We start from the raw sequence: 20,982 nt of genomic DNA, 5'->3' as shown, positions 1-20,982 counted from the left end.
ACATAGGAAACTGCCATATACTGAGTCAGACCATTGGTCTATCTAGCTCAGTATTGTCTTCACAGACTGGCAGTGGCTTTTCCAAGGTTGCAGGCAGGAATCTCTCTCAGCCCTATCCTGGAGATGCTGCCAGGGCGGGAACTTGAAACCTTCTGCTCTTCCCAGAGTGGCTTCATCCCCTGAGGGGAATATCCTGCAGTGCTCACACATCAAGTCTCCCATTCAGATGCAACCAGGGTGGACCCTGCTTAGCTATGGGGACAAGTCATGCTTGCTACCACAAGACCAGCTCAAGACCAAGGCAGCACAAGACCAAGGCATGGTACAGTTTCTAGAGGGAAACAATTTTGTGCAAATATACATTATCTATCTATCTATCTATCTACCCTTTAATGGCGCAGCAGATAAGTAACTTGCCCAGGGAGCAAGAGGTTGCTGGTTCGAATCCCCGCTGGTATGTTCCCCAGACTTTGGGAAACATCTATATCGGGCAGCAGCGATACAGGAAGATGCTGAAAGGCATAATCTCATACTGCGTGGGAGATAGCAACGGTAAACCCCTCCTGTGCATTCTACCAAAGAGAACCACAGGGCTCTGTGGTTGCCAGGAGTCGGGATCGACTTGACGGCACAACTTTACGTGTGTGTGTGTGTGTGTGTGTGTGTGTGTGTATTGCAGCTACGGATAGTGTGAAAGAACATTACCTTATTGTACTCCATGGTGGTGAATGGCTGAACAAAGGCACACAATGCTTCAGTCTCTGCTTCAGCCTCATTACCTGGGGTTAGTTTGGCTCGGTAGATCTGGAAGAGGAGACGATGAATTGTCATCAAATATGCTTAGATACAGGATAGAATTTTAGCATAGTGTTGGAGATTGGATGACTAAGGTGTTTGAGAGAACCCCCAAACCAGAAAGGAGGAACAATAATTACTGACTTACAACTAGATGGCTTGAGGAAATAAGATTATCTAATTGCCATGATTTGGCACAGTATATTCCAAAGAGCCCTGTGCCAGACAATGGTGCAAAATCTGGGTGGGTTAAGTCTTCAGCTCGCATTACAGAAATTGGCTAAATGGGAAATAGCACCAGCATGCAATTCACATGTCATTTGTACATGCAACATAATGCATGTGTGTATGTGCATGATAGCCAATCTACAGACTGGTTGCATGCTGTTTCTATATGGAAGTGTGCTCTTTTTGATTCACCAAGCATCTCTTACCCGAGTGTGTGCTGCTACATAGGAGTGGGAACCATCAAGAAGGAAGAGGCTGTTGGGCAAGTGGGAGGGATTCTGTTGAGTTTGTAGCTGACAGCACATTTCAAAGGCTACACAGGCACCAAAGGAATACCCAGAAATCCGATAGGGGCCTTCTGGCTGCACTTGTTTTATGCAGCCAATGTAATAGGATGCCAGGCTCTGTATACTGTCCAGAGGAGCAGCTAGGAAGAGGAAGCAAAGATGGAAAGTTAGGGAAAAGTCAGGCTATGGAAGACCAGGATCATGTCTAGAATCCTGTGCTAAGTTCTGCTACCAGAAACCCCAGATTCCAAAATTGAAATAAGCTAGGCAAATGTTCATAAATCTACAGCTGCAAAATTGTTTCTAGTGTTGAAATATGTTACTTTTAGAATGTGGCTCTTTTTGCCAAGAATAGTGGAGAAGGTGGGTGAAAAAAGAGATTTCATTAATGGACGTGCTAGAATCAGAGCAGAAGAATAGGGTCTGGAGTTATGGAGGAGGGATATAGAGGTTAGTTTACATTCAGTCCCAACCTTCTTTACTGGAGTCTTTGTCATCTGTTGCCCATGTTTAAAGGGTTTCCCACAGAATCAAGAGTGATTTGTATGTGTTTAATGCAAAAGCTAACCTCAAGATATAGTAGCTAACCTCGAGATTTAAAGGAAAAATTACCATATACAGTACATTACATTAGTTCTATAATTTACCACATGCTCGTTGGCATGTAGATTTCTATACTCTGTTTATAGAGGTTATGGGAAGGTTGGAAGAAACTATGCTTTGCTGGGAATCCTTGGACTGTGCCAATGTCACAGTTCAGTACATCTGTGAAGCAACATTGCTTAAGCATAAGCCATTATGCTGAAAAATTGGGCAATTATATGCCTGTCCCCAGCCTCCCATGGTTGGGCAAGGTGATTGAGAGGGTGGTGGCGTCTCAGCTCCAGGTTGTCTTGGAGGAAGCAGATTATCTGGATCTATTTCAGACTGGCTTTTGGGCAGGCTGTGGGGTTGAGATGGCCTTGTTGGCCTGTTGGATGATCTCCAATTAGGAATAGACAGGGGGAGTGTGACTATGTTGATCCTTTTGGATCTCTCAGCGGCTTTTGATACCATCGACCATGGAGCACCTGAAGGGGTTGGGAGTGCAAGGCTCTGCTTTGCAGTGGTTCTACTCCTACCTCTTGGTTCTAGATGGTGTCACTTGGAGATTGTCACTCTTCAGAACCAAGAGTTATTGTATGGGGGTCCCCCAGGGCTCCATTCTATCTTCAATGCTTTTTAACATCTACATGAAATTGCTGGGAGAGACCATCAGGGGATTTGGTGCACGGTGTTATCAGTATGCTGATAGCAATATGCAGTTTTCTAGAGTAAAAGAATTAGAGTCTCCCCTTCTCTGAATGTTTTTAAGAAGGACCTAAAACCAGGCTTTTAGTTTATCATTTTAAAGCTTTGGATTTTAATTTGTATTTTGAATTGTTTTTATCGTGTTAATGTGTTAATGGTTGTTTTTAGATTGTGAACCGCCCAGGGACTTCTGTGTAGTGTGAAATAAAAATATGCCAAGCAAATAACAACTTGGCGAGTATTTTCTTTGTGCCAACGGGATAGAAAAAGGGGTTTCAAACCTTCTAGCAGCTACATGTTTTCAGAAACGTTTAAAAATGAGAAGGTAAATTTTGGTAGTAACAGCCCTCAGGAAAATAATTTTAGAAGACCATTTCCATGGCTAGTTTCAGCCTTCTTGGAACTCTTGTGTCTGCTTTGAACATGTTGTTTTGGTCCTGAATTAATGTAATAGCTTAGGTTTTTGTCCCAAAATAATATTTGCATTATTACAACAGCTAATTATCACCAGATACTTATTTAGGCCTGGGGACTTCCCCGTGCATGTTCTTATTTACATAGACAAAACATGTTCACATTTATTAATGTGGAATATTTGCGAAAGGCCTACTCCAGTTCAGGCTTTACTGACAATTATGCATGTGGTTTAGACAAATAACACAAACAGAACTACCTTTAGTGCACTGAAGTCCATAGATGGGTATGCTGAGCTTAGAGGCAAGGGTGTTGAAAACTGTGAGGGATCCCTCAATTGGGTGAATGAGGAAGAGAGGAGGCTCTGTGCTCTGCACTTCATTGAGTTGCAAGATGGTGGGTCCATCTGGATTAACTAACAGGTTATTCAAGTCCATTGTGGATTGCTCAGCCTGACCACCTTTTGTCTCATGGGATAATGCTATTATAAACAAACAAGAAGACACAGATAAATTGGAAAGGGTCAATTAATGCCACAATCAGTAAGGTGAACAAAAAGAGGGGTTTAGGCTAGACGGAGACAAAGTTTCCTTGCTTGTATTTTAACATATAAACTTCTGGGGAAATAAAGGCCAAATTAGACATAGTACAGGAGATCCTGTTTGTGGCTCTCCCATGGTTTTTCTTTTAGACCAAAGCAGACAAGGGGATGGGAAGAATTAGGATCAAGGTTATGGCACCAACAGAGGACAATTAACCCTTTCCTCCTGTGCAGCCTCTGTACCTAAATCCCCTCCCTCAGCACTCCTTATTTCCATAATGGGGGAGAAAGACAGGTGCTATACCTGTCTTTTTTCCTTCTGCAGAACTAAAGCACTGTAGGATTTATTTAACTGGGGAAAAAGCATGGGAGGAAAGAATTAAACATTCACTTTCAGTGCCATAGCCTTCCATGTAATATTCTAATTTTCTGAGATTGTGGATTTGGGGTTTTCATGAGCTGTACGCCATGATCATCACAATTATAACAAATTAAGGCTTGACTTATCTCGCTTTGCATGTAATGCGTCTGTCTCATATATCAGTTTCACCTTTTAATTTGCATTACTGAAATTAATGGACTTTTGCATGATATTCTAATTTTCCGAGTTTCACCTGTACAACACCTCTCTTTCTTTTGGCCATAGGAAGGCTGCTCTCACCCACAACAGGACTGAGCCAGTGGAGAAGTCTGGCTCCACATGGCAAGATTGGGCCTCACTTCCAATTTGCCTTTCATCACACATCTGTGTCACAAAGCCAAAGTAGGGCAGGCTCTGTCTGGCTGGACCCACTTACTTTCTGTGGTCCCAGGCTTGGAAGAAAGTTCCCGTAGTTTGTTAATGGTGAGCAATCTGACGTCTCTCATTGGCATGACAATATCATAGTCCCTCTCCAGGGTTTGGCGTACTTCTACCCCCATCAAGGAATCCAGACCAAGATCAGCCAGTGAGGTGTCAGCATTCAGACTGTTCACATCACGAACACCTGAGGGGGAAAAATACATATTTAATATATGATCAACCCCCTTCTTGCTGTTTATAGATAGGGATGTGCACGGAACCACGGAGGCGTGGTCTGGTACTGGGGGGAGTGTCTTCAAGGGGGGGCAGTAGTACTCCCCCCCCCGCTCTTCCCCCTCCGGCGCTGGACTTTCCAAAAACATTCTTGGGGCGGCAGAGTTCCTCCCTGCCGCCCCTGCCCCCGTCGTTGTCTGCAAAGGGTTAAAGTAGAAAAAGCTGGTGGCGCGCATGTGCCCTTTGCGGCGCGCTTGCTTGTTTTCGCCGCTGGCGCGCGCACACCACATGTATGTATGTGGCGCGTGCGCATGCCAGCAGCAAAGAAGAGTGCATGCGCTGTGAAGGGCACATGTGCGCCACCAGCTTTTTCTACTTTAACCCTTTGCAGACAACGACGGGGGCAGGGGCGGCAGGGAGGAACTCTGCCGCCCCAAGAACGTTTTTGGAAAGTCCAGCGCCGGAGGGGGAAGAGCGGGGGGGGGTAAGTACTACCACCCCCCCTTAAAGACACCTCCCCCCCGCCGGAATTCCGGACCGGTCGGGAGTCCTTTTCTATGGCCCCGGACTGGTCCGTGCACACTACTATTTATAGATTTGTTTACAGGCTTTGCTTTGCTGACATAGCATCTCTCTAGGTGATGTCCACCTTCACATGCTTTTTTGGAATAGCAAAATATTAATACAATAATGCAACTGCAGAAAAATTGTTTCAATATCTTCAGTCAAATTCCTCCGCTCTTCCTAAATGTTTTGTCCATTCTATAGAAATATCTGTATACACTTCACAGCAATGGTAGCATCAACAAACTGGTCAATACTCTTATATATTGTTATCTTAAACAGTAACAAGAATTAAAACAGCAGTCCCTGTCAGCACTATACATTCCCACTCTGAAAGCTCTAAGCCTTTTCTTGCCACCTGTGAAGGAATGAGGCACAAACCTCTTCTCCATTGTACATACGTATACAATGTTGGCTGGTCTCTGTGCGGGGTCAAAAGTTATTTCTTATTTCACATTTGGTTTAGCATTTTGACAGTTGATTTTTTTGGGGGGAAAGAGATTTTTAGAAATGGAGGGAATTTTTTGTTTGTTCTGATTGGCTGGGCTGAGAAACTGATGGGCCAGAGAAACTGTATATATATTTTAGGAGTGTTTACAGAAGGAAATCAGAGAGTCCTGGAAGGAGAAGTCAAGAGAGTCTGCTGGAGCAAGTCAGAGCAGGAGGTTGCAGAAGAAGGAAGAGAGTCTGGAAGTCTGGTGGGTGAATCCAGTGAATCCATGCAGAGAGTGAGCATCTAGCAAGAAGAAGATAAACCTTCTAGCTGAAATCATTGGAAGAAAAGGAAAAGCCAGGCTGGATTGAGCCCCAGACCTGTGCCATAATCAAAACAGAGTCTGCCCAGCAAGCCCGAAGTTGAGAAGAAAGAAAGTACAGGAGGACTCTGAGTAAGGACCAATATAGAGCCAGGTAGTGATTATGTTTCTCCAGCTTTTTATTTTCCCTGACCTGCTCTGTAAGTAACTGTTTTGAGTTTGTATTTTTCTTTCTTTCTGTAAAAGAAATGTTTTAACTGAACAATCCCCCCACTAAAAGTAAACTTCCTTGTTATAAAAAAAATTAGATGCTTGTTGATTTGTCTCCACCCCACGCCTATAAGCCAGGTTTGCCTGGCTTCATCACTATATAGTCCAACCATGGATATGCGAAACCACAGGTGCTGGGACTGTGGATAACGAGGGCCATCTATATATATATGCAGAGAGAATATAGGGCCACCACTGGAAAGACTGTGGCCACAAAGTATGAGCTGTCTAGAGTAGCAGTGATTTGGATAGATTCAATGTAAACACCTGGAGTAGCTGAGATTGGTCAGGATAGTAAACAGCTTAAACTCAATGTCTGTCAAGGTGGTTGTTCAACAATTGCAAATTCTTAATGAAGACTTTATACATACCATTAATATGGTAAAATTACCAGCCTATTGACTGGGATACCCAAACAACCATCTTCTCTCATTCAAATCTGCCCTTCTGTTGAGATGTGTTGGGGAGGCTCATGTCCATTACCCTCCAATATCCAAGGTATGCATGACTAAGATGCAGAAGAGGGCATTTTTTGTGCTCACGTCTAGGCTTTGGAATTTCCTCCCTGGGGAAGTCCATTTTGGCCCCTCTTTGTTGACTTTCTGTTGCTGCATTGAAATGTTTTTATTTCAGGAGGCCTTTCACTTGCCTGATAGCTGACAAATTCTTGCTGTTTTAACTGATTTGATTGATTGTTTGAATGCTGTCTGAATTCTTGTTACAGTTTTATTATGTTTTTGTTGTGCTTTTCTGAACTGCCTTGGCCATTATTTTAGTAATGGAAACTGCAGGGTATAAATATGTAAACAACAACACCTCTGTTCACAGTCATATTTACCAAGAATGTGAGCAACAGCTTCTACAAGGTCTCGCTGGCTACCCTCATTGCTTCTTGTCACCACTTTTTCTGCCAGGACAAAACTGGACATGACAGGGTGAGGCTGATTGAGGAAGTGGTCTAGGACTTCCAAGCAGGAGCTGATCCTTTGGGGCAGCGTTCCACCAACCACAGTATCATTACTGCCCATTGTCTCCAAGACGATACCCACATCACCAATAGCACCCCACTGTACAGCTAGACCTGGCGAGGGAAAGACAGAATACATGATCTGTTATAGAGGAGATGCCAGCAGGAAGCTGAAAGAAATAGCAAGAGTACATTGTCAGTTCTGAGCACAAAAATTTGGTAGTACGCAGGAGGCATCAGAGAGCATGAGCTTCGTTCTGGATATATTTATTCTTATTTGTTTCTTTGTATAGATTCTTTGTACACAATCTAGTCCCATATTCTTTGGGACTAGAAGAATGGCACAATTACCTGGAAGCCCATCATGCCGTCGCTGTTCACAGATGCGCTCCATGGTAGAGTTGGCAAAGCCATAGTTACTCTGCCCGGCATTTCCTCTTCCGCAGCTTACTGAAGAGAAAGCCACAAAGTAATCCAATTCTGTACACTTTTGACGAGTCACCCTAAAGCAGAACAACACAGGGGAAGGCAGTTTGTTACTGATTTGAATGAAGATCCTTCCCTTGCCTCACTTCAAGGCCATGAAGCCGAACAGCAGCTCTAGCGCATCCTCCACATGACACTTACTGGTCCAGATTCAGTGTGCCTAGATACTTGGGTTTGTTGACTTCAAGGAAAAGTTCGGAGGTCTGGTTTTCCAGCATGGCATCTTTCAGGACCTGTCGGAAACCATAATGAATACTTTCATATTTCCCCAGTCAGGAATACATATCTTGCTCCCATCTCAAAGCAATAGTACTGGAGTAAGATATCAAGCCAAGATAACTTTGAAATGCAAACTAATATTTCTTCAGGATGAGGACAGACATGCTCCACTTATACACTGCCTGTTTTACAAATTTACAGTGTGAAAATTAATAGTACATCTCCCCAGATTCTACCTGAGACCTCTCTTTTCCCTTCTATACTTCTCTCTCCAGATTGCCTGTTGACCTCAAGATTTAGGGTGAAACTTTATTTGATGTCAACTTCTCTTTGCTCAGTAGAGGGGCTGAACCATATGTCACAATCCAAAATCCAACTCCCCAGCTCCCACCAGGATGCTGCTGCCCAGGGAACATGGACAATGTGGAATGACAGGATGATAACTTCTTGTTTCTAAGTCTGTCAGGAAAAAACTGCGGATGAAAACTAACCTCAACTAGTTAGCTTGGCCCAGCTTCAATCTATATGGATTGCCCTTGCAGAGAAGAAACCATGGCAGTCACTTTGATCCTAAACACTTCTTGTCACCAAGATCCTAACTCACCATAGCCAAGTTGAAGATGCCCCCAACTGGCCCAAGCTGTGAAGCTTCTTTTATTAAATGTTGTGTCCCCTCCAGAGTCCCGACATCACTGGTTGACACTAGAACTTCAACTCCCAGCTGCTTCCATTCTTGGACTCGTTTGGCCTGGTAACCTGCAGAGTAAGATAATTCAGAATGAGAGAGACATACAAAAACACAAGTTCAAAATACCTGCTGTGTGTTTTTCTCCTATCATTTGCCATAGTCCTTCCCCAACAATGCTAGTCCTATTTGCTAGAGATTAGGGTTTGATATAGTTAGCAACTACATTCATGATTCTGCATTTCATGATCTGATTCTATTTAGAACTCCATTTATGGGTAGGTTGTGTGTGTGTGTGTGTGTGTGCGCGCGTGTGCATGCGTGTGTGTGCTGCATGCTTAGAAGTCTGTGTCTTATCAAAAAGGTGCAAAATATCTTTGTAACTGCTTGAACAGAAAACTCATCTCAAGTTTTCTTAACAAAAGTCTTGCATCATCTCTCTTCTTGGTTAATACTTTGCCAATCTTATGTGGCTTTATTCTCATGCACCTTGCTAACTTATTTTAGTAGCACTATTCAACTTGGATGCAACACAATTCTCTTTCAAGCTTCCACATGAATACCAGTCCAGCTTTTATTAAAAACAATTAAAAACCTAAGCCCACACTCCTAGATCCTTCATATACTGGCAGAGTTTCGTGATTACCACTCCCAGACTCAGCCTTCCTCGCTCATTGATTTTCGTTCTCAGCTTACCAGTTCGGATGCCAGAACGAGACGTCAGTACAAGATTTTTTGCTCCTCTTTCAACTAGCCATTGAGCTAGCTCCAGCCCAAATCCTCCAAGGCCTCCTGTGATGATATATGACTTGTTAGGTGGGCAAGAAGTTCGAGAGATGGCAGGGAGCTGGGATAATTTAACTTCCTTTATGGGATATTTCTTCTCTTCTTCATGGACCTGCATTAATTGTACAGACAAGCCATTAAGTAGGCTAACGGGGTAAAACTGATGCACATCTTTTGCTTATATAGCTGTGGGTTAGGTCATGCCAAAAAGGCTATCTCAAACTTTCCTTCCTGCGCTGTCTCAGGTAAAGATATGTTGGGGCTACTTGCTCATAGCAAGATAATTGCTTCTTAAATACCATCAAGAAACACAGAATTGCACATTCCGACCATACAGAAGTGCAATTTCACAAGCTGTGGATTGGTGCAAGAAAAATAAAAGTGGAACCAGCTGGTAACATGCAGTAACCTTTTGTGCCTGGGCCCTTCCCAGACCGCAGGCTTTACTGTGGGATTAAGAGGGGTGAAATACTGCAAGTTATGGGGCATATTGGGTATTTTGAATTTGCCCAAAAACCTGATGCAAGAAGTGGAATTTTTTTACCCTGGTCATACATCGGATCAGCTCCAATGTGCAATGAAAAACCCAAATCATGTATGGAGTGCTCCCCGAAAGCTCGCAGGGACTTCAACGTAAATCTGGATATGAGAACACACACTTGCCCTTCCAAAGTGAAATCCCCATCTGGCAGGGCTCCTGGCAAATTGGACTAAAGCAGGAGGCAGGAAGAGGCAAGGGTAGGTGTAAGGGCTGGAGAGTTCAGTCTGCATAGAGCAACAGTGATCACCCACAATACAGGGACATCCTGAGATTTCTGCCCCTCCTCATTTTTGTATGATAGTTTTAGTGAGAATACTTGTCCCTCTCCAAAGTGTTGTGACTTAAATGGCTCAAGCACAGCCTCTGGTAGTTCCTAATCTGATTCCCAGATATTTTAAATGAAGGCATTGCAACTCAGTTCTGGGCTAAATCAGATTGAACTCAACATGGATTAAATTCAATACTAGTAGTTTTAGTATTGCAGCTCAATTCTGGGCATTGCAGCTCAGTTCTGGGCTAAATCAGATTAAACTCAACATGGATTAAATTCAATACTAGTAGTTTTTAAAACCTGTAAAGTCTACTTCCCCCTTCTCTTTCTCCTTCCTTGCAAAGACAGTTGTTACTATCATTCCTTATGCTTCTCCAGTGCAATTTATACTCTCAGCAGTTTTGAATCATAATAGAAAAATCTACCACCCATACCTTTATCACGACTTTTCCAATGTGCTTCCCTTGTGCCATATATCTGAAGGCAGCTTCTACCTCTTCTTTGTTGAAGACCGTAGTGTGCAGAGGTTTTACCACACCATCTTTTATGCCCTTCTTAAGTAGGTCTGATACTATCTCCCACTCTCTGTTTCCCTCCTCGAAAATGGCATCTAGTAGGATCCCATGGAAAGCTACATTCTTTAGGAAAAGGGCCATGCCTAGGAAAAACAAGACACAATCCAATATGCTGCATGATATCTTTTCCCGCAAAACCATATTTTTGGACTGGAAGGATTTTTTGCTGATCTCTAGGTGGCACTGCAAAAATCTGACATTTAAACCGAGATAGTCTAGGATTTGAACTTGGGTTTTCAGTGTTGGTTTAATGTTTATGCAGTCCATCCAGAGATTGGCAAGAAATCCTGAGTTCACATGACATGCTCTGCGAGAGTGTACTGCTGGGATGTCTGCTTTTTCTTTAACAGACTGCTGCAATCGTGAGAACCAGCCTTAAGAGTCAAAGGGAAGCTTAATAAAGTGGTAATTTTCAAAGAGTCTACTGTTAAAAGAGTTTTACTATTTTAAAAAGTCTACTGGACTTAACTGAAGTGACATGAGCAATTTGCCTTAGGAGACCAGTTCCACAGAAACTCCACCCACACAAAATTTCCTGCAAAAGGTATTAGCTGCAAGCATTATTTCATCACAATGTTGGGAAAAGGACATTTAGAGAGAGATTAGTTATGGAATGGTTTAGTGACCGCCTAGACTGGTGTAATTCCATGCACTTCATTATGACACAGGGGGATTATTCCAGCATAAGTGAAATGAACCATAAACATCTTGTCTGTGTTTAGGGAGGAGGAATTCTCTAATTAACCTTCCCACCCTCTCACTAAATTATTGGCACAGGCATTGCCTCAGAGTTGGGGAAGGAGGGAAGTGTAGGCACTCCACTCCTTCACCTATCAGTGGGAGCAAAGGTCTGAGCTCCTCTCTGGGAGTCCACCAGACCAACAAACCCCATCCCTGCTGATCATCTCATCTTCAGCAACCCCTGCCTTAAATAAAGCCCTACATTTAGGATACTCCTCCCCTCTTCCAGCTTGCTCCTTCTTCCCTGGTCAGGCATGTGGATTGGCCACCCAATCCCTGGCCCCCAATGGGACTTGTTCCCCAACTCCACCCACTTCACTAGCATTTTCTACATACATCTGCAGCTGTGGAGCTGATAGCAGCTGTTGCCCATCTCTCTGAGCCCTTCCTGACTTCTAAAAGGTAATTACTGGGGTTGTCCTGGCATCTGGATCTGGAACCCCCTGCTTCTCTCAGTAGTGGTGTGCATGGTTCGGTCCGGAGGCCATTGACAAGGCCGGTCTGGAATTCCCGCGGTTCGGTTCAGAAGGGCGGGGGGGAGTTTCTCCTTAAGGGGGGGTGGTAGTACTCCCCCCCCCCCGCTGCTCTTCCCCCTCCGGCGCTGGCAGTTTTCAAAACGTTCTTGGGGCGGCAGAGTTCCTCCCTGCCACCGTCGTTGTCCTTGCTAGCTTAAAAGTAGGGAGAGCTGGTGGCATGCATGTGCCTTTTGCGGCGCGCGCGCAGCGTGACATATGTGGCACACGTGCGCCAGCGGCGGAGACAAGCGCGTGGGCCACAAAGGGTGCATGCGCGCCACCAGCTCTGCCTACTTTTAAGCTAGCAAGGACAACGATGGGGGCAGGGGTGGCAGGGAGGAACTCTGCCGCCCCAAGAACATTTTGAAAACCACCAGCGCCGGAGGGGGAAGAGCAGCGGGGGGGGGGAGTACTACCACCCCCCCTTTAAGAGAAACTCCCCCCCGTGCCGGACCGCGGGAATTCCGGCACATGCACACCCCTATCTCTCAGCACACTGCTGTTTGACTTGGTAAACAACCCTGTCTCACGGAGGAGGGTAGGAAATCCCGTCACATCTAATTTGCGATATATATGAAAACACAAAGATTTTGAATGATGTTATTGCATCACTGAAACTTATTGTTCTTGACTGCTGTTTTTATATTGAATGTTTGTTGTTTTTGCATTTTATATTCTGTTTTTATTGTTTGTATTTATTATCTTGTGCTTACTTTAATAGGAAGATATGGGGCAGAAATATTTAAACAATCAAAAAATATGCATGTTAAAGCTCTGAATGACCAAGCACATCGGTACTGAAAGCAGAGTGAAATCTTACCAAGGGGTGTATTGTTGGACAGGTCATATTTGCCTATTTCCAAGAAGCGGCCATGTCGAGCAAGGCAACGCAGACTGGCCTGGAGCTTCTCTTCTGCCAAGGAGTTTAACACCAAGTCGACACCTATGACAATGATCAACACAATAATTCAGCACTGACATTCTGATACAGGATTCATGCTTCCCTGTCTTTCTAGCAAGTAATCTGCAACAATGCATAGCCACTTATAAAATCCTCTTAACTTCCGAGGAAGCTTTGCTCTTGCTAGCCTACAATATTACACTTACCTCTACCATTGGTGACTCTCCGTACATGTTGTTCAAAGGAGGTATTTCTAGAACTGGCAAAGCTACTTGCATCAAGTTGAGGGAATCTAGCTTGCAGATATTCACGTTTCTCTTTAGAGCCTAAAAGCCAAAAAGAAGCAATATATTTTTGTAAAATTCCAATGCCTTACAGAACGTACAGAACAAAATTCTAATGCCTTACAGGAGAGCTGGTGTATGGAAGGAAAGCTGGTCTTGCAATAGCGAGCATGCATGGTCCCCTCTGCTAAGTACGATCTGCCCTGGTTTGCATTTGGATGGGTGACTACATGTCTGTTGTAAGATATTCCCCTTAGGAGATGGGGCCGAAACTCAATGTAGAACATCTGCTTGCATGCCAAAGTTCACTCTTTGGCATCTCCAGGTAGGGCTAGGAAAGACTCCTGCCTGGAACTTCAGAGAGCCACTGCCATTCAGTGTAGACAGTACTGAGCTAGATGGACCAATGGTCTGACTTGATGCAAGGCAACTTCCTGTGTTCCTAACTTCCTCCCTCAGAAGCCTGTACTAAACAGGAATAAAGCTGTCTGTAAGGACACTGCTGTAAAGATCCAGTGAATGGTTCCTGAAGGGACCTGAGAATTCTTCTCTTCCTCCTCAAGAACAGGAAACAGACTCTCATTCTTACTCAGTCACTCCATTTTTATCTCTGTGAATCAAACATGTGTACTGAAGACGCACCTAATTTTTGGTCAGTGCTTCAATACCAATAGCTGTTTCGAAACATAAGTGCCTTGTTTCCAATCTTGCATTTTGAGTGTTAGAATTACTGCATGAATACTGGTATAAACAAAGATAATCAGAGGCCTTAGAATGGAAATCTGTGAGCCAGAGTGACTAGACAAAGGCGGTTTCTACTTACCTACAGTAGCAAAGACACGGCAGCCCATGCTCAGGGCAATAGCAATGGCTGCCTGGCCCACACCACCTGAGCCCGAATGGATGAGCACACTCTCACCCTTCTTCATCCCACCTCGAACCACCAAGGCATAGTAAGCAGTGGCATAGACCACTGGCACAGAGGCTGCTTCTTCTAGAGTCCTGAGGAAAGGGAAATAAACCGTTTTTCAAGCATTAACATTTTCTTCTTCGAAGAAGTTATTCTCATCTCCAGGCCAGACAACTGCAATAACTGGCCCTATCCACCCCCAGCATAGTACCTCCAGTGACTGTTGCTGGTGTCTACCTTATGTTTCTTTTTAGATTGTGAGCCCTTGGGGGACAGGGTTCCATCTTACTTGTGTGTTATTCTCTTTGTAAACCGCCCTGAGCCATTTTTGGAAGGGCGGTATAGAAATTGAATTATTATTATTATTATTATTATTTCTCTGTGTAAACTGCCCTGAGCCATTTTTGGAAGCGCGGTATAGAAATTGAATTAATAATAATAATAACAACAACAACACAGGCAGAATCTCCAATTCCAGTCGAATCAGAGAAGTTTCTACCAAAGCATAGAAGGAGAAACTGCAAGAAACGTAGAAACACCAAATAAAGAAGAAACAGTGCAATTATGGGGGGAATTATGGGACAACCCAATAGATTATAATAAAAAAGCAGTCTGGATGAAAGAGGTCAAAAAATGTAACCAACAAATGCAAGATCTAATAATAACACCAGAATAAATAAGTGAAAGAGCAAAGAAAATTAAAAATTGGACTGCTCCAGGTGACGAACTGCATAGCTTTTGGCTTAAACACCTAACAAGCCTTCATAAACAACTATCAAAACAGTTCAATCACATTTTGCAAGGAGATGATATTGAACAATGGCTAACAACTGGGAAAACTCATCTCATCATGAAAGATCCAGCAAAAGGTGCAGTTCCAAGTAATTATAGACCGATAAACTGTCTGCCAACCATGTTCAAATTATTAACTGGAATAATAGCAGATGAAGTGATGCAACACTTATTAACTAACAAACAGCTTCCAGTTGAACAGAAAGGAAATTGCCCGAACACCAGAGGCACAAAAGACCAGCTGCTGATTGACAAAATGATTTTAGAAAATTGCAAGAGAAGAAAAACCAATCTAAGTGTTGCATGGATTGACTACAAGAAAGCCTTCGATTCATTGCCTCACACATGGATACTAAAATGTTTAGAAACAACTGGTGTCAGCAAAAACATTCAATTATTTATTAAAAAAAAAAGCAATGAGCATGTGGAGTACACAGTTAACAATCAATGGTGAGACACTTGGACAGGTTAGCATTAGAAGAGGCATTTTCCAAGGGGACTCACTATCCTCTCTGTTGTTTGTAATTGCCATGACCCCACTTTCACAAATACTAAACAAAACAGGCCTCGGATACCAAACATCTAAAACATCAAGTCAAATCAACCATCTGCTGTACATGGACGATCTGAAGTTGTATGGAAAGTCCCAGTCAGAAATCGAATCGCTGCTAAACACTGTCCGTATGTTCAGTAGCGATATAGCAATGGAGTTTGGACTAGATAAGTGTGCTGCATTAATAATGAACAGAGGGAAAACAACAAAAACAGAAGGAATAGAACTGTCCAATGGAAGCAAGATCAAGAACCTGGAAGAGAAAGAACATTACAAATACTTGGGCATTCTCCAGGCTGATAACATCGCACACACTGAAGTTAAAAGAAAAATAGGAAGTGAATACATCAGGAGAGTTAGAAAAATCCTCAAGTCCAAACTCAATGGCGGGAACACCATACAAGCCATAAACACCTGGGCTATACCTGTTATCAGATACACTGCAGGAATAATAGACTGGACCCAGGCAGAGCTAGATATGCTAGATCGTAAGACCAGGAAAATCATGACCATCAATCATGCTCTGCACCCCTGCAGTGATGTCGATAGGCTATACCTCCCTCGCAGCTCCGGTGGAAGAGGAATGCTGCAAGTCCATCAAACAGTAGAGGAGGAGAAAAGAGGCCTTGAAGAATATATAAAGGACAGTGAAGAAGATGCACTTAAAATGGTCAAGAACGCGAAACTATTCAACACCAATGAAAGAAAGCAGGCCTACAAGAAAGAATAAGTCAAGATCCAAGCAGAAAAATGGAGAAATAAGCCCCTGCATGGTCAATATTTGCACAATATAAGTGGAAAATCAGACATCACCAAGACCTGGCAATGGCTTAAGAATGGCAACTTGAAGAAAGAAACAGAGGGTTTAATACTGGCTGCACAAGAACAGGCACTAAGAACAAATGCAATAAGAGCAAAAGTTGAAAAATCAACCACAAACATCAAGTGCCGCCTTTGTAAAGAAGCAGATGAAATCGTGGACCACCTAATCAGCTGTTGTCAAAAGATCGCACAGACTGACTACAAACAAAGGCATGACAAAGTAGCAGGGATGATACACTGGAACATCTGCAAAAAATACAAGCTACCTGTAGCCAAAAATTGGTGGGACCATAAAATTGAAAAAGTTGAAGAAAATGAAGATGCAAAAATATTATGGGACTTCCGACTACAAACAGACAAACATCTGCCACACAATACACCAGATATAACTGTAGTCGAGAAGAAAGAAAAACAAGTCAAAATAATCGACATAGCAATACCAGGGGATAGCTGAATAGAAAAAAAAGAAATAGAAAAAATCACCAAATACAAAGATCTACAAATTGAAATTGAAAGGCTGTGGCAGAAAAAGACCAAAATAATCCCAGTGGTCATTGGCGCCCTGGGTGCAGTTCCAAAAGACCTTGAAGAGCACCTCAACACCATAGGGGCCACAGAAATCACCATCAGCCAATTACAAAAAGCAGCTTTACTGGGAACAGCCTATATTCTGCGACGATATCTATAACAACTGACAATAAAATTCTGGCATCCCAGGTCCTTGGGAAGGACTCGATGTCTGGATAAAACAAACCAGTCAATAACACCCGTCTGACTGTGTAAAATAACAACAACAACAACAACTCTTTTTACAGAGGGTAGCATAGAGAGATCATACTGAATTTCTTGTTTAAGTATCTCAGATGTTCACCTCAGCAGGTGGTGAGACACATACGGAGGCTGTTCTGACACACAGCTAACCCTGGGCTAGGGACACCCACTCTGGGTGAGGCTGCATGTGAGAACCGCCAGCTTGGCTTTTCAGCCCGGCTGCTAGCTGTGGTTAAGGGAGTGAGGGCTCCCTTAACCCAGGCTACTTGCTCATGTGTGAGCTGGGCTGCTTTCAGCCTGGCCACATGCAGAGCGCCTGTCTCTTGGGGAATCCCCCAATGCATGGTGCGTGTTGTGCGGTGCACTGTGGGATTCACTGTTTACCTGCGCTACTCCCAGCAGCACGGTTGAGTGGGGCTTCGGCTTGCATGCCTTTGGGGCTGCGACCAGTCATTTGAGGGAAGGTAGTGTGTTGCCCCCCCACCCTCCTGACCATGCAGTTGTGTGAACAGCCCCATCATTGGTTAAAATACATAGGTACGCAACGTATGTAAAAATTCATTCCACTCTATCTCTAATTTTAAAGTAGCAAATGCGAGACTGTTCATAGGAGTAGGGCTTCCATCGTCCAAGCAACACAGTTAGTACAGCACAGCTAACCTTTGGATCTACGAAGCATGAATTATTTTGCTGTATTTCTACTCCCATCATACCCTGTTCTGTTTTGGATAGCAGTATGTTGTGACAAAACTGCATGTTTTATAATGGGGAAAGTGATACAACCCATTTCAGCTGAACTGTTTTGTACTAATAAAGCATTGCTGGAGATAGAAAAGGGCATTTCTTGAAATGAGGGCTCCAAGAGCAATGTCAGGAAAAGGGGTGACATTTTGTTCCTTTGCCAAAATAACCTTCCTTCAGACTGAGCATATGTCTGGAAATTCATAGACTTCTTGTACAGCAGCCAGCATGGGTTTCTTATCCCACCAGAATACTTGATTGCACACCTATTCAACTCAAATCCTATATGATAGATTGAAAAAGAGTGAAGCCTTTGGAAAAGCTCATAGTACGTCACAGCCTGACTGTCAAATAAATATGTAACAAAAACATACATTTCTAAAGCAATAATCCTAACATTTTTGAGTAGCAGAGACAAGGTGCCCTTCAATGAGAGAACTTTGCCTAGATAACTACATAAGCCTAATCCAAAAGTGTTCAGAGAATGCTGAAATGTAGAACGTCTCCTAGATGGACTAATTATCCACTCATGGACTCAGTTGGAACCACTGGACTACAAAAAAGCAGAGAGCCAATTCTGCCATTAATGTTTTATCAACATAATAGTTGAGTAGCAGACTTACCATAAATAAAAGCAAAGCTTAACATGTTAGAGGACTTTCCCCATATACAGAATATAGCATAATCAAAGCAGCAATTACAGAGCAGTGACTGGGGTGGGTGGGGGGGAGAAGACCCCAGGGTATTGGCTGTTCTATTTAAAAGCAACCAGGACTGTTCTGCTTCTAATGTCACATTCCTTACATTAAACCCAATTCAAGAAACCTTCAAATGCAGTTTGTTCCATGTAGTCCCATAAGGAAGAAAATGCAAACTGGCCTACCAGTTTTGTGGCACTTCCCATAGGAACCTTTTGTCGGAGTCTACAACTGTAGCCAATCCTTTAGCTGGTAGCAGTCCCATCACTCTGTTTCCTTTCAGGTCACATCCTGAGAATTCCATTCCCAACATGCATTGTTGCAGTGCCCAGTTTCCTGAAAAACAATTGACCAGTCCTGTGAAAATGCACTTGTAGAGTGCTATTGATCAAGCATCCATTAAAAAGGATCACCCACAAAGTTCAGATTGCTGTTCCTACCAATATCCTACGTGTTTGACCACAGAAAAATAAGACCACTTCAGGTAGTGACTGAACATCTGCAGTCACAGATCAGATGGGAATAGATCAGATCTAATTTCTAAATGTTTGCAATGTGGCTGCATTGCAAGTTTCTAAATGTTTGCAGTGCAGCTGCATTTTTACAATATTTTTACAACTTCCTCCCTCTATACATAAGCTTGACTTTTTAATTTCTGGGTTTAGCCCTTAGCAAGACTTGTAGTCACTCGGAGCAAGATAACTTATTTGGTATTACCCTAACGTAATTTCTCAGTAATATCTGTCAGTAGTATTAGTAATATCCATTGCCCAAGCAACTTCTATTGGCATTGTGTTACGGTATCCTAATATAATATTTGGGGGGTGTTTTGCCTTGCTTGATCATTCTGAAGCCATTTTGCTTTTATGCCAGAGCTGCCTTAAGCAGAAACGCTTTGCAAGTAGAGGACAAGATGACAGTCAGGCTAAGTGCAGTGACAGGAAACCAGTAGCTTGAGGTATAAATTTGTCTCAAATAGATTTTGGGAAAAGTCCCTGAAGTCAAATAATATTAGGCAAACAGTAACAGAAGCTTTGCTTTGCAGAAACATATTTGGAGCAATCTATCATGCCTAGACACAATGTGTCTCTGTGAGTTCCTTGTTTTGATATACATGTGTAAATGTCCAGCTAACTGTTTGAAATGCTCAAACAGACAAAGTCAAACATGTAACCTCATTTTATTGGATAAGACAGTGAGGCAATTCCCACCATCAGTGGGAGCCGCCTGGGGAGGGTTTGCGGGGAGAGCGGGCTTAGCCCACGCTCCCCACAGATGAGCAGACAGTCTGCTCTGGGCAGCCACCCACACAACTGCCGGCTCTGTCACGGAGCCGGCCGGGGCTGGGGAGTTCGGGGGCTGCGTGGCCCCTGTGTGAGCGCGCAGGGCATGCTGAAGAGACCCCCGAGCTGGGAGGCTGCTTTTCAGCCTCCCCCTGTCGGGGATCTCCTCGTGAGTAGCTACGGCGTGGAGCCATGCCACGGCAACTCACGAGCAGAAAAACCGGGTTTGCAGAGTTAAAACTGGGTTTTAGCGAAGGCTAGCCCGATTTCGTCCCATCGTGTGAATAGCCTCCCTGTGTTGTACTTTATTGTTGGTCTTCAGAGTCTCATCAGGGTTGGAACCTACATGAGCTCTCTCTGACCCATTTCAGCTGAACTGCTTTGCACTAATAAATCAACTATACTTGGATTTCTCAAACTCCATGTGAAGGGCAACGTTTCTTCCATAAGTATTATATGAGACAAGAATGTTAAACCATTGAATGCGGAAACCATGATTCAAATGAAACTATTTGCCCTAGGTTACAAAAGGAGCTTAATACGAGGACCAGAGGAGGGACGCCCTAATTTTTACTCATTCAAGACTCTTTAACTCTAAGATTTACCTCCTAACGTAATTGGCTAACATCCAGACTAATGAAGGAAACAAAGTTGCACAAGAAGATTGCTTAGTAGCACAAAGTCAAGGGGATGCTTGGAACTGCACTCTTGCACAAAACCTCCCTGCAAAACAAATGAGGGGCATGCCACAGGCAGTGCACTTTGTTCCGCTCGTGTATCACTAGTCTAGAACTCAAGCTTTAGACTTAGCACAACTAGCTAATTACATTTGCACCAGTGCTTTATTAGTCTGGATGCCAGCCAGTAATGTCTAGGTAATGTATGGGTGCTCACCAGTGCTATAAGATGTAGATTATATCAACATATGAAGCTGTTTTATATGGAGTTGATACGTGTAGCTGAGTATTGTCTGTTGTGACTGGCAGTGGCTCTCCCCCTTCAGGTAAGAGCCTTCTCAGTCTTGCTAGGAGCTTCATCTGGAAATGTCATTGATCTAACCTGGAAATATCACTGATATCTGTGTGTAAATCCCAACACTGAACTATGGCCTTCCACACAGTATTCATGCCTATCTTTTAGACAAAGTACATCTTGTTCGTAGGTAATATGTTTATACGAGATGTATATATATATTTCACATTCCAAAGAAGATGGATTATAAACAGCATACTAATCACACACAGCAAAACATATTGTGAAGCCTCTATTTAAAAAAAACTTT

General features: G+C 43.3%; 1 protein-coding gene across 1 annotated transcript in view; it reads right to left on the bottom strand.

Annotated features, from left to right (window-relative positions):
• Window positions 1–20,982, bottom strand: part of FASN (fatty acid synthase) — a 77,226-nt gene that overhangs the window by 4,019 nt on the left and 52,225 nt on the right. The window contains exons 28-41 of the mRNA XM_053289680.1: window positions 18,603–18,753; window positions 13,954–14,132; window positions 13,053–13,172; window positions 12,766–12,888; window positions 10,549–10,772; window positions 9,213–9,414; window positions 8,436–8,587; window positions 7,754–7,845; window positions 7,478–7,629; window positions 6,998–7,240; window positions 4,353–4,541; window positions 3,274–3,495; window positions 1,230–1,450; window positions 706–804 (exon numbers count right to left, since the gene is read on the bottom strand). Of these exons, the coding sequence (XP_053145655.1) occupies window positions 706–804; window positions 1,230–1,450; window positions 3,274–3,495; window positions 4,353–4,541; window positions 6,998–7,240; window positions 7,478–7,629; window positions 7,754–7,845; window positions 8,436–8,587; window positions 9,213–9,414; window positions 10,549–10,772; window positions 12,766–12,888; window positions 13,053–13,172; window positions 13,954–14,132; window positions 18,603–18,753 (2,369 nt within the window). The remainder of the gene's footprint in view (window positions 1–705; window positions 805–1,229; window positions 1,451–3,273; window positions 3,496–4,352; window positions 4,542–6,997; window positions 7,241–7,477; window positions 7,630–7,753; window positions 7,846–8,435; window positions 8,588–9,212; window positions 9,415–10,548; window positions 10,773–12,765; window positions 12,889–13,052; window positions 13,173–13,953; window positions 14,133–18,602; window positions 18,754–20,982) is intronic.

The sequence above is a fragment of the Hemicordylus capensis genome, chromosome 2 (assembly GCF_027244095.1).
Source record: "Hemicordylus capensis ecotype Gifberg chromosome 2, rHemCap1.1.pri, whole genome shotgun sequence".
Lineage (NCBI taxonomy): Eukaryota > Metazoa > Chordata > Lepidosauria > Squamata > Cordylidae > Hemicordylus > Hemicordylus capensis.
The sequence above is the reverse complement of the archived record's forward strand: the minus strand, read 5'-3'. Positions and strand labels throughout refer to the sequence as shown.